Below are 14257 nucleotides of genomic sequence, written 5' to 3'. Positions count from 1 at the left end.
GGGGCTGTTTGGGAAGAATCTACGAAGAGCCAGCGGTGTGTAATAGGTTTGGTGCAAGTACTTAAAGTGCAGTAGCTTCCCCCGACTGTGAAGGCGACCTATCTCGCCAATTGGCATCAGGTATCGGATTAGCCCGTGCCTCTTCCCATCTCAAATGTGCCGCCTTCAACCATGCCACTCTATTTTCTATCATTTGGGCATATAGATCGGAGACCAGCCTCCCCGTGCAGAAGCGGAGCCATGCCAGGTGGCTTGGGAAAGGTGGTGAACAACCCTTTTATTGTGTATCTGAGTCGAAAGTATAAGACGATATCCAGACATCCAATGGGGAAGTGCACCACAGATGACCTCGGGGTCATCTTCGACTCCACACTCTCCTTCTCTCCTCATATATCTGACGTCTCTAAGAAGTCACACTACCAGCTGCACCTCCTTAGAGGTATTCTTCCCTTCCTCTCCTTCCCCCAGAAGCTCACTGTCTCCCGAGCCCTGGTTCTCTCAAAGCTGGACTACTGTAACAGTCTCTATCTTAATCTGCCTGCCTCCACTCTCCGCCCTCTGCAACTCATCCAGAACAGAACTGCGAGACTTGTCCTTGGCCTCAAGCCCAGGGACCGTATCTCTCCAGGACTGAAATCTCTACACTGGCTCCCAGTGGCTGCGAGGATTAAGTTGAAAACCCTCTGCATTGTCCACAAGGCCTTCTGGGGCCTGGGGCCCAAATACCTGCAACTCTCTCTTCCTAAATATCTTCCTTCCCGAGCCCTTCGCTCATCCGTCTCCAACTCCCTCAGGGTCAGCCGCTTCTCGAAGCAACGAGCTGGGGGTAGATCTCTCTCCGCGGCAGGAGCCTCCCTCTGGAACAGCCTTCCTGCCTCCCTGAAACTTGAGGATGACCATCTCTGGTTCCGGAAGCACCTCAAAACCTTCCTCTTTGCTTCTGCTTTCTCTCTCCCTCTCCCCTGCTAATTCTTCACTAAATTCTGCACTGAATCTGAAACTTGGCCACTCTCACCGACCTCGGTCCTGGGCCCAGCCACTCTCCACTTGCACTGCCTCCCTGGCAACCCCTGCACTGCGGGACTGTCTCTGTATCCCTACAGCCCCCCCTTCCCAGCACTTGTCTGCACTTACCTTGCACCTGCCACCAGCTGGCCCTATTTATTTATTTATCTATTTATTTCTATTCTACTTACCTTGTACTGCACTTTACCCTTCCCCCTACCCCTGCCCTTGCGCGGTCTGAATGACACCTGGCCTAGTAGGATCGTTGTCTGTCCTCCCCCTGTTGCCCCCTCCCTGCCTCGTCGCGCCTTGAAACACTTGTGTATAGGCGCGTTACAAATGCCATATCATATCATATCATATCATGCCCCCAGCCCCTTAAACTCGCCCAGTGTGATGAGGTTAAGCCCGGGCTTGCAGGCTATTATGTAAATCGTGACCGAGACATGTGGTGCTTAGGACTGGAACCCTGTTTATCTGCCCATTGGACGTCCGCCCCTTTAGCAGTTTGCTTGTACAGGACCCAGGAACCCACGGGTGCTGGGAGCGGCTGAAATAACTCAATTGTGATGATTCCCGGCTAAGGGTTCGAGATGTGCATTAAGTACAGAATTGGTCAAATCTATTATTTCTTCAACAGCAGCTTCGTGGTGTTGGCTCTTTAAATGCTCGTTATTGTTGCCATTCGGTGCTCAACACAACACTCCTTTTCCCTACAGGTGAACAGGATGTCCTTTCAACAGCTCCTCCCTGGATCAACGTGACAAGCACCAGTGGAGCCCCCCAGGTAAGGAGGCTGTACATGGCCCCCAACCGGGCAGAAATGAGAATCAGAACCTCCAAAACCCCACATCCTCTGCGGGTTTGGACCTTTCAGCTCAGACGTCTGTGCAGGTTTCATTGACTTGGCCTAGTTTCTAAGATGTGGCAAGCCAGGGCTAAAGAGGTGTCACCACACCAGGGCGCTGCGGCTGTGGGCCCGCAGTTCGCATGTTGACTCCCATTCTGTTCGAGTTTGCCCCCCCCCCGGTAATGCCTGCTGTAATTGTTTGGGGGATAGGGGTTCATGCCATGTTGCAGTGCAGCTCTGCTTATCTGCTCATCATTCGTGCGGTCTGGCTTTGTGCAGGTGTCTCTTCCAGGACGTGTAGTTTCCTTTTCATCAGTGTGATACAGGGCGTACATGTCCCAGCATGCAAAGTGCAATGTTGGGATTGGCTCAAAGCATCACGCGTGACATGGGCCCGCTTCGCTGCCATGAGAAGTAGCGTGCCCACGAAGGATTGGCTATAGTCACATGCTCAGACCAACTCCAACTCAAACCACCTTAAACATTCTAAAACAAGCTCAAACCAACTTAAATATAAAAATATTTGAAACAGACTAAATTATTTTACACAGAATCATCATCAAAAACACCACCAACATTCACAAAATCTGCTGTGAACCTCAGTCTCCTGGACCCTGGAGGTAAACCTCCACCCCTGCCATCCCTGTGCATGTGACTCACATAACTATGTAAAGAGTGGCCATCTTGAGTCGCCGATGTATCCGTCATCCTCATGATCCTGCACTCTGCCATCTCCCGTGTTGTCGTGGTTCACTCTTCTCTGGTAGGGCGCTGGCTTGCAGTACTACCCAGGCTACTATCTGCTACCCTATATGTAGAACTTGGAATTGTGGGTCCAAGTGGGGCAAATTAATTACCGGGCCCCTTCATTTGCATATAACATTGCAGGAGGTGACATCCCTCCAAAATGGCCTCAGAAGGAAGAAACTTGAGGGGATTAGAACCTGTGGCCGGCAGTTAAAACACAGTTCTCTGCAGTAGGCACATTAATCCAACGGCTATCTTGCTGCATGCACACTGATTCATGGCACACTGAGCATGAAGGTACTTTCTTGTCGTCTTCCTGCCCCTTTACCCCAACACATGCACGTAGGCACTTGCTTTGTTTATGGTAGACTATGTGCTATTCAAAATTCAATAACATGGCATAACGGGGCATAGCAAAGCCTTTCTCTCATTCTGTGTTGGGCAGTACTCTGGATGGCCTATGCCACTTTGGTGACTGGCAGCAAAATGAGAGCAAAGTTCATGAGGGCACTGCTGAGGCCGGTCCTCTATACTAAAAGGATTACATTATTGGCCCAGGATCACACACTCTGCTTAAACAGTGAAGCTGGGATTTTAACCCATGTCCAGTTTGAACACATACCTACCAAGCTCCACTGGGTGAAAATATTTAACGTTTGGATTTCAAGACCTACAATAATGTCTTGTAGAGCAGAGCTCTCCAGTTTCCCATGGCTATGCGTCAGAATTCCATCCAGTCCTGATTTTCTCTGGAATAAATGTTCCATCTTTTCAAACGGTAGAGAAAAAACTACAAGTCCCAGAATCGAAAGAGAAATAAAACAGGAATTTCATGACCTCACACATGGTCCTGAGAAACTTCTGAGCTCAGATAATTTACTTATAAAATACACGTCTCGTATTATATCAACATTATAATAAGTTAATCCTTAGAGACACATGTTAAAGCAAAAGAATATTGTTGTTTTATTTTCTGCATACTGAATGGCAAACTAGAAGGCCCACAATGCTAAATATTACACGCCTGACAGAAAAGATCTTTTTTTAGACCACTACTTGGATAAAGGTTACTTTTGTTGCAAACTTCCAGCAGGCTGTTGTGCAACAGGTTAAGCACATGTATCTATTCATGTTAAGCAACCCTTGTTTTGCATGTTAGACATCATGGCAAACCTTTAAAGGGGGGCTTTATTTTAAGTGAGCACCTTCTTGCTGAGGTAAAGAGCCCATCAGTGTCAGATGAAGGGTTGGATAAGAGAATAGGGCACGTCGCAGGTCATTAAAAAGCCACAGGCGGCTCAGTTCAGGACGCTGCTGCGTGTGACTTTGCATTTGAATGCAATCAGCCTGAACTTTGGAAGTGCAGCTATTGGGATTGGGGCCCGGCTTGGGCTGTCCTGGATTCTTTCACAATGCAAACACACATGAGAACGGAAGTCCCGCCCTCTTGTGCTGTGCGTTTACATTGTGGAAGTAGCCAAGCCTGGCCAAGCAGGGTCATGCGGGGGCATGCGGGGTCATGCGGGGGCATGCTGGCCGGATCCGCCACTGACTGCAGGTTCTCAGAGGAGGGCGAGCAAGGCATCAATCCAGATTTCCAATCCAATACATGTGAAAAAAGATGAACTTGAGCAAATCCCATCAAAAAACAAAAACAAACATAAAGAAAGTGTGTGAACCTGGCAGAAGCAACATCTGGGTAGGAACATGTGAATCTGACAGAAACAACATCTAGATAGAAACAGGTGAACCTGCAGAAGGCACATCTGGATAAAAACATATGAACCTGCAGACGCCACATCTGGGTGGAAACATGTGAACCATCAGAAACCACATCTGGGTGGAAACATGTCAACCTGCAGAATCCACATCTAATGTGAACATGCAGAAGTCACATCTAGGTAGAGGCAGGCGAACCTGCAGAAGCTACATCTGGGTAGAAACATGTGAACATGCAGAAGTCACATCTAGGTAGAGGCAGGTGAACCTGCAGAAGCCACATCTAGGAAGGAAGAAACATGTGAACCTGCAGAAGCCACATCTAGGAAGGAAGAAACATGTGAACCTGCAGAAGCCACATCTAGGAAGAAACATGTGAACCTGCAGAAGCCACATCTAGGAAGAAACATGTAAACCTGCAGAAGCCAGATCTAGGTAGAGGCAGGTGAACCTGCAGAAGCCACATCTAGGAAGAAACATGTGAACCTGCAGAAGCCACATCTAGGTAGAGGCAGGTGAACCTGCAGAAGCCACATCTAGGAAGGAAGAAACATGTGAACCTGCAGAAGCCCCATCTGGGCAGAAACATGTGAACCTGCAGAAGCCACATCTAGGTAGAGGCAGGCGAACCTGCAGAAGCTACATCGGGTAGAAACATGTGAACCTGCAGAAGCCACATCTAGGTAGAGGCAGGTGAACCTGCAGAAGCTACATCTGGGTAGAAACATGTGAACCTGCAGAAGCCACATCTAGGTAGAGGCAGGTGAACCTGCAGAAGCTACATCTGGGTAGAAACATGTGAACCTGCAGAAGCCACATCTAGGTAGAAACCTGTGAACCCGCAGAAGCCACATCTAGGAAGGAAGAAACATGTGAACCTGCAGAAGCCCCATCTGGGCAGAAACATGTGAACCTGCAGAAGCCACATCTAGGAAGGAAGAAACATGTGAACCTGCAGAAGCCCCATCTGGACAGAAACATGTGAACCTGCAGAAGCCACATCTAGGAAGGAAGAAACATGTGAACCTGCAGAAGCCAAATCTAGGAAGAAACATGTGAACCTGCAGAAGCCACATCTAGGAAGAAACATGTGAACCTGCAGAAGCCACACCTAGGTAGAGGCAGGCGAACCTGCAGAAGCTACATCTGGGTAGAAACATGTGAACCTGCAGAAGCCACATCTAGGTAGAGGCAGGTGAACCTGCAGAAGCTACATCTGGGTAGAAACATGTGAACCTGCAGAAGCCACATCTAGGTAGAGGCAGGTGAACCTGCAGAAGCTACATCTGGGTAGAAACGTGAACCTGCAGAAGCCACATCTAGTTAGAAACATGTGAACCTGCAGAAGCCACATCTAGGAAGAAACATTTGAACCTGCAGAAGCCACATCTAGGTAGAGGCAGGTGAACCTGCAGAAGCCACATCTGGGCAGAAACATGTGAACCTGCAGAAGCCACATCTAGGTAGAGGCAGGTGAACCTGCAGAAGCTACATCTGGGTAGAAACATGTGAACCTGCAGAAGCCACATCTAGGTAGAGGCAGGTGAACCTGCAGAAGCTACATCTGGGTAGAAACATGTGAACCTGCAGAAGCCACATCTAGGTAGAGGCAGGTGAACCTGCAGAAGCCACATCCGGGCAGAAACATGTGAACCTGCAGAAGCCACATCTAGGAAGAAACATGTGAACCTGCAGAAGCCACATCTAGGAAGGAAGAAACATGTGAACCTGCAGAAGCCACATCTAGGAAGAAACATGTGAACCTGCAGAAGCCACATCTAGAAAGAAACATGTGAACCTGCAGAAGCCACATCTAGGTAGAGGCAGGTGAACCTGCAGAAGCCACATCTGGGCGGAAACATGTGAACCTGCCGAAGCCACATCTAGGTAGAGGCAGGTGAACCTGCAAAATCCACATCTGGGCAGAAACATGTGAACCTGCAGAAGCCACATCTAGGTAGAGGCAGGTGAACCTGCAGCAGCTACATCTGGGTAGAAACATGTGAACCTGCAGAAGGCACATCTGGGCAGAAACATGTGAACCTGCAGAAGCTGCATCTAATATGAACCTGCAGAAGCCACATCTAGGTAGAAACATGTGAACCTGCAGAAGCCACATCTAGGAAGAAACATGTGAACCTGCAGAAGCCACATCTAGGTAGAGGCAGGTGAACCTGCAGAAGCCACATCTGGGCAGAAACATGTGATCCTGCAGAAGCCACATCTAGGTAGAGGCAGGTGAACCTGCAGAAGCTACATCTGGGTAGAAACATGTGAACCTGCAGAAGCCACATCCAGGTAGAGGCAGGTGAACCTGCAGAAGCTACATCTGGGTAGAAACATGTGAACCTGCAGAAGCCACATCTAGGTAGAGGCAGGTGAACCTGCAGAAGCCACATCTGGGCAGAAACATGTTAACCTGCAGAAGCCACATCTAGGAAGAAACATGTGAACCTGCAGAAGCCACATCTAGGAAGGAAGAAACATGTGAAGCTGCAGAAGCCACATCTAGGAAGAAACATGTGAACCTGCAGAAGCCACATCTAGGAAGAAACATGTGAACCTGCAGAAGCCACATCTAGGAAGAAACAAAACATGTGAACCTGCAGAAGCCACATCTAGGTAGAGGTAGGTGAACCTGCAGAAGCCACATCTGGGCAGAAACATGTGAACCTGCAGAAGCCACATCTAGGTAGAGGCAGGTGAACCTGCAGAAGCTACATCTGGGTAGAAACATGTGAACCTGCAGAAGGCACATCTGGGCAGAACCATGCGAACCTGCAGAAGCTGCATCTAATGTGAACTTTCAGAAGCTACATCTAGGTAGAAACATGTGAACATGTAGACGCCACATATATGATATGATAGGTTATTTATAACACGCTTAATACCCAGAGGTTTCTAAGCGTGGACCCAGGGGTCGAACTTTTGTTGCTCCGTATTGTTTTGCTTCCAAGGTAAGCACGTTGCCACTGGGCTATCCTACCAAGACCTAGGTAGAAACATGTGAACCTGCAGAACCCACATTTGGGTAGAAACATGTGAACATGCAGAAGCCAAATCTGGGTGGAAACATGTGAACCTCCAGAAGCCAAATCTGGGTGGAAACATGTGAACCACCAGAAGCCCCATCTAGGTAGAAACATGTAAACCTGCAGAATCCACTGCAAGGTAGTAGCATGTCAACCTGCAGAAGCCACATCTAATGTGAACCTGCAGAAGCCAAATCTAGGTAGAAACATGTGAACCTGCAGAAGCCACATCTAGGTAGAAACATGTGAACCTGTAGAAGCCCTCATCTAATATGAACCTGCAGAAGCCACATCTAGGTAGAAACATGTGAACCTGTAGAAGCCACATCTAATATGAACCTGCAGAAGCCACATCTGGGTACAAACATGTGAACCTGCAGAAGCCACATCTAGGTAGAAACATGTGAACCTGCAAAAGCCACATCTAGGTAGAAACATGTGAACCTGCAGAAGCCACATCTAGGCAGAAACATGTGAACCTGCAGAAGCCACATCTAGGTAGAAACATGTGAACCTGCAGAAGCCACATCTAGGTAGAAACATGTCAACCTGCAGACGCCACATCTAATGTGAACCTGCAGAAGCCAAATCTAGGTAGAAACATGTGAACCTGCAGAAGCCACATCTAGGTAGAAACATGTGAACCTGTAGAAGCCACATCTAATATGAACCTGCAGAAGCCACATCTAGGAAGGAAGAAACATGTGAACCTGCGGAAGCCCCATCTGGGCAGAAACATGTGAACCTGCAGAAGCCACATCTATGAAGGAAGAAACATGTGAACCTGCAGAAGCCACATCTAGGTAGATACATGTGAACCTGCAGAAGCACATCTAGGTAGAAACATGTGAACCTGTAGAAGCCACATCTAGGTAGAAACATGTGAACCTGTAGAAGCCACATCTAATATGAACGTGCAGAAGCCACATCTGGGTACAAACATGTGAACCTGCAGAAGCCACATCTAGGTAGAAACATGTGAACCTGCAGAAGCCACATCTAGGTAGAAACATGTGAACCTGTAGAAGCCACATCTAATATGAACCTGCAGAAGCCACGTCTAGGTAGAAACATGTGAACCTGCAGTAACGGCTTGAGAATCTGAAAGTCTCTTCAATAGAGTCACAGGGCTATTGGTTGCTTCGGCCTCTACTCAGAGTGGACATTTTCTTCACTATCTGAGCCAGGTTCCTTGAGCCGCTGGGACCGGTCGTGCTGCTGAAGCACACACCAGCTATCCCCGGCGCGGTGTTAATTGGTTATCTTGGCGTGTAGCCTGCTTCAGTATAGTTAGTGACAGCGATAGTAGTAAGCAGCGAGTAATGTTATTCATGAATACCCCTGTGATCATTGGGGTACATGCTCCCTCACTCAGAGGTTGACTGCTGGATGGGGCATCAGGCTGTGAGTGGGTCTCAAAGCAACGCCTGCCAGATGCCAGGTGCTTCTCCAGTCAGATGCAGGTTGTGTTGTTACCTAGAAGCTTCAGAGACTTCACACCTCACTGTGATTGACATCAAGAACTTGTCAGGCAACAGGAAAACATGTGTGTCAAAAGGTGCCATTCGGTGGGGTCCAAGCACGTGGGTACTCGGTCCAGTCGCAGAACTCTCCTTGGTACAACATCCTTGACCCATAAGGGAGGTGGGAGGTCACTGATAGGTAGAAGAGCACCAGGTAAGGTGGGGATTTACACTGTAAAAGTAAACCTTGATTATGGGAGTATTACACATGTCAGGGCACCCTTTTGCCCAGTCCAGTTTTTCTCTATTTAGACCCGGCCTCTGGCCCAAAGGTGTCTTGTGGGCTGCCACTGCAGGCCTCCAGCTTTTCCTGAAAGATGCCCACGTGGCTGTGGTGATCCAGGGAAGTGGCCACGTACATGCTGAGAGAACATCTCACAAAGAGGAGGCACGATGACTTCAAAGCGCTATCCACAAAACAGGAGATGGGGTCTGTGCAGCAGGAATGGAAGCCTGGAAGAGGGTGCTGTATGAAGGTAGTCTAGCAGCCCAAGGGTTGGCTCTCAGGAATCACATGGGCGCTGTGCCCATTGGCATATAGATAAGCAAAGGGAGCTAGGCTATAAAGCACATCACCTGCTTAGTAGCACCCAGCCAGGCTGGGAAGCAAGGTTTGGAGGATCGGGAAGGTAGGTTGGACACCCATCATATTAGCACACACGAGCTAAAGTTGTCCTCCTAAAGGATTTGTACGGATAGGAGTAGTTGGGTATTTTCTGCACTCAGGGACAGTTGGTGCTTCTCTTTAACGCTGCATTGTAGAGAAGCAAGTTTATAAACAGGAAAACCTTGGGCTCAAGGTTTCCTGTAGCTGCTTAAAGGGCCTCCGCAAATAGCATAGAAAACAGCCTATAGGCAATAGTGGCACGGCACGCTGCCCCTAGAGACACTTATAGGGTTTACTGTATGCAGGAAAATGCACCCCGATCTATGCACACACTCGAAAATAAAAAGGTGAGAACACCCCCTGCAGCCCACATTGCAATCAATGGAACAGAGGCGGAGATCACCGCCTGCTGTCGGTCGATCACCAATTGGGTGCCTTCAAAGTACCTTCACATTCAGAGCAAAAGTCAAAGGAAGTAACGAGAAACTTAGGGCCTTTACGGGGACCAGGGCAAGCCACTAACCTGAGGAGTATCTGACCAGGCACGGGTGAGGGTTGGGCGACGGAGTCGAGCTAGGACCCTGGTTGTGGGGTTCCTGAGAATCACAGGCACCCAGAAGATGTGGTTCACGGATGACCTCGAACTTGGAGATGGCAAATCACTGACTGGGGTGACCCCTGCTACCCTAAAGAACCTGTTCCATTCCAGGACCTAGGGGAAGGATCGCAGCCATACCTATGAGTCAGCTGACACAAGGCATTAACTAAACGGGCCAATGGGCTCTCACCTGGCCAAAAACAAAACATCAGACCGAATTCCTACTCCTCACCAACAACATGGAACACCCAGACCTACACACCTGGCTATCAACCATGAACTCTGAGGACTTCACACCCGAGCTCACCTCCTGCGCCAAGTCCCTTGGGTTCCACATAGACAAACGCCTCTCCTTCAAGACACACATATCTAGGAAATCTCAGACAGCTTAGTATCAGCTCCCCCACCTCCATACATTCAATCCCTTCAACCCTCCATACAGCTTTAGATACACTTTTCAAGCACTGGTTTGTAGATGAGGAGTTAAGTACCCCCTCTCCAACTGCCCCGCCTACATTACCTGAAACGTATGAACCAAAATATGTAATGTGTACTGAACAATTAAACCAACAAAGAGAAGAGAGAGGGCTCTGTGCAGTACCCATAGGAATACCTATATAAGAGAATATGGAAAGTAAAGTACCCATTGAGGACACCATACTTGCATCCAAGAAAATATGATGACCATTTGAACGGGATTCCTGATGAAACAAAGACAATGAAAGACCAGGATGAATGGTGATGTCATACAAAGTTGAATCGACACCCAGATAGAAAGATAACCAGACCAGAGAGGCAGACGATTTATAGATGACAAAGTACCAAGGATAAGTGACATCTTGGGATCAAGATGAAGAGACTTATGCCATAAGCATGATGAAGGTATCTAGTTAGTTTAAAGGTGTACAAATGCAATGAAGTGCAAGCAGCAAAGCAACCATGAAGCTAGCCACAAGTAGATTAGACCGCGGCAGTGCCAACAATATACATATATACACCTCATAGATACATATGAATTAAGTGAAGAACGAATGTTTCCACTACTACGTATAAAGAAGTACTGAACAACGCAAGAAGGCCTCATTCCAGTGTCGCAGTTACAAAAAGCAATTGAATTAAACAGCATCCATTTCAGCTAAGGCGTTCACTGAGCCAAGAAAGCCAAGGTCTTATAAAACTAGGAGTTGGCTGACATTGGATACAATTAACGTGAAAGAGCAGAAGCTCCTGTTCAAGAAGGTCAAGCAAAAACAAAAGACGTCAGAGGACTATTGAAGAATAAAATCAAATACACAAAAAGGCTCAATTCATGGTGTCCAGTCACGTGATGGAAGAAAGTTGGACGGACGAGATGGTCACACCTAAGCAGGGAAGCCGGATAGTGCCCATACTCCTTAAAAATTCTCAGAGAACAGTACAAACTCAAGATCAACTTCAAAGTACTAATTGACACTGGACCATTGAGGTGATGATGGATGACAGTTTAATTGGTGGGAAGCCGGTGCAAAGACGAGCTTATCTGCACTTGGTTGTTCAGTCTGCGTGTTGCTCACGTAGGTGGAAATTTTTGACGGGCGTTAGAAGCCAACCAATTGTAGGGGACCATTGGTCATTTTGGAGGGAGGGGTTAGTTGCCCCACATGATGTTAGCTATCCTATTACCTTTCTCTGTTACTCCATACAGATATAGTACCTATGCTTAGTCATTCACTTAGACCCAATCCTGCTTCCCGATAAATTTCTGTAGTTTGACTCGTAAAATGACGTTGATAATGACGCAGGTCAACACGTCAGCTATGACCAACTTTTTATGAAGTAGTTAGAGTCAGAGTATCAAGCGATTGCTGATGTTCATTGTACTACCTGTTTTAAGACTTGCATTAAAACAGACAAACTTTGCCAAACTATTTGTGTCATCTTGATTATCGATGTATGAGTAGAATCGGCATCGCCAACCACCTCCAGGGTATTGCTTCTCATCTTGAAGGGCTGGAAGCCTCCAGTTCAGGTCCTGTCCCACCTGGATGTGGGTAATGCACTACTCGAAGGCCTCCCGTCATCCTCCTGGGTGCCCCTGAGAAGTGTCATGCACGTGGCTGCATGCCTCATCAAGGGTCCATGCAGATACGACCACATCACCCCGTCCCTCATTGACCTTCACTGGCTCCCACTGCATGCATGAATCATCTTCAAGTCTTGCTGCATCATCTATAAGGCCTCAAGTCACCCAGCTGCCTTGCGGATAAACTCAGCATCTCCGACGCATAGCGCACCACCAGAAGCCAGGACGCGTGCTGGCTTAAAATCCACCACTGTAAAAAAGAAAGGACCAGGAAACAAGCCTTCTCAGCCTACGGCCCAAGACTATGGAACCTCCTCCCCATCGGTATCAGACTCGCCCCCACGCTCCTACAATTCAGAAAAGATCTCAAGACCCACCTCTGCAAGGAATCTTTCTGTGTCAACACATAGGCCATGAGATCGTCCCTCGCTCCACCTGACTCGCCAGTCGTCATCCGCTCCTCTTCTCCCTGCCACCCGGTACAGCTGCACCCCTCCTCTGTGCCCCTCTGTATCCCACCCCCTGCTATCTGTTCTGTTGTTACCTCTGGTCTGTGCTTAATAAGTACCATAATTATAATACATAATAATAGTGATTTAATATCACCTGCCCCCCTGACTCTGCAGGTGGAGAGGTTTGAAAGGAGTCGATTGAGGCAGTCGCGTAAGAAGGGGATTAACCCCATGAATGGGTGATAACTGGACAAGTGTCAGAAAAAACAACTCCACCAATGAAAAGATGCACCCAATATCCTTTATGCCAATATTAATAAGGGCCATTGAACTTTGTTCTTTTTCACGCTGCAAATGGAACATCCCAAATACATATAGTCATATGACATCGCAGATTTGTTTTCAGGTATCCATGTTGTGTTTTGTTCATTTGAAGGTTTGAGGTCGGATTTCCAAAAATGTTTTGACTACTTGGGAAAGTCCCATTAAAAATATTTTTGTAAATCAGGCCCTTAGACTTTTAATTTAAATCTTTTCTATCTTATAGAACTTGACATTTTTAGACAGTGCATTGTGCATTTTATTTTGTACTGTTGATTAACTGTGCTGCTTATTTTAATCGTGCCTGCCGTCCTCTTAAGAGGGTAGCTTGACCCACCGCCTGCGACTAAGGAGCACAGCCCTTCCCCCCCGCCCCACCCTGTTTGTGCCGCACTCCAACCGCACATATGTGACAAAGCGGTGAGAAGGGGGTCTGAAGGCCCCACGCTGCCATCACCTTAGCTCCCAAATAGGTTATGTTAAAAGCCTTTTATACCGCACACGTCACTACCATATGGATCTTATAGCGCCTAGTGTTAGTCTGTGTATTGTGACCGCACCAGGCGTAAACCAGACTGGTCTATTGGCAGATGGGACGGGGAAGAAGTACAGGAGTTGAGAGGAAATGGAAAGCAGGACAAGGAAGCTGACGAAACAGGCAAGCCAATGGCTAGCTGAGAGGGGGCATGGGGTGGGTGGGGCTAAAGGGAGGGGGCGGGTGATAGGGGCTACCGGGATGTATGTGCAGCCAATGGTAACGCCCACCAATGACGGCAAGCAATGTGTCATGAAGGCAAGTTCCTGCACAATGCAGGTGTGTGAGTATTTCAATGTGCTGAAGCGTGCTCCTGTAGTGTGGAGGCGTGGAGGCATGTTAATATGGTAATTGTTCTTTTATAACGCGCTTAATACCGGAGACCAGTTTCAGGTATTAAGCGTGTAATAAAAAAATGTACAATTAGAATGCAGGTGTGGGGCTAGCATGAGTAGGCGAATGTGTTGAAGCGTGCCCCTGTAGTGTGGAGGTTTGCTAGTATTGCAATTGTTCTTTTATAACGCGCTTAATACCGGAGACCAGTTTCAGGTATTAAGCATGTTTCAAAACATGTTAAAAACGTATAATGCAGGTTAGGGGCTAGAATGAGTTGGTTAATGAGTGCTCACCCAGACATGTGCTGAAGCGGGCCCCTGCTGTGTGGGGGCTTATTTGCCAGATACGGTTATTAAACTTAACCTGGATATTGGTGGGGGGGGGGGGAGCTGAGGGGCGGGGAGGGGGGGACAAGGTAAATGAAAGAAGTAGGGGCGCCAAGATTTGCAGGGTGCCGGTGAATGTGGTAC

General features: G+C 47.9%; 1 protein-coding gene across 2 annotated transcripts in view; it reads left to right on the top strand.

The window, feature by feature from the left end:
* Window positions 1–14257, top strand: part of ADGRD1 (adhesion G protein-coupled receptor D1) — a 1635406-nt gene that overhangs the window by 227527 nt on the left and 1393622 nt on the right. For both annotated transcript variants that reach the window (XM_069620079.1, XM_069620080.1), the window contains one exon: window positions 1725–1792. In XM_069620079.1, the coding sequence (XP_069476180.1) occupies window positions 1725–1792 (68 nt within the window). The remainder of the gene's footprint in view (window positions 1–1724; window positions 1793–14257) is intronic.

This window comes from Ambystoma mexicanum, chromosome 10 (genome assembly GCF_040938575.1).
Source record: "Ambystoma mexicanum isolate Mex_15411 chromosome 10, UKY_AmexF1_1, whole genome shotgun sequence".
Classification (NCBI taxonomy): Eukaryota; Metazoa; Chordata; class Amphibia; order Caudata; family Ambystomatidae; genus Ambystoma; species Ambystoma mexicanum.
Note: the sequence above shows the minus strand (reverse complement) of the source record. Positions and strands in the feature narration are given on the sequence as shown.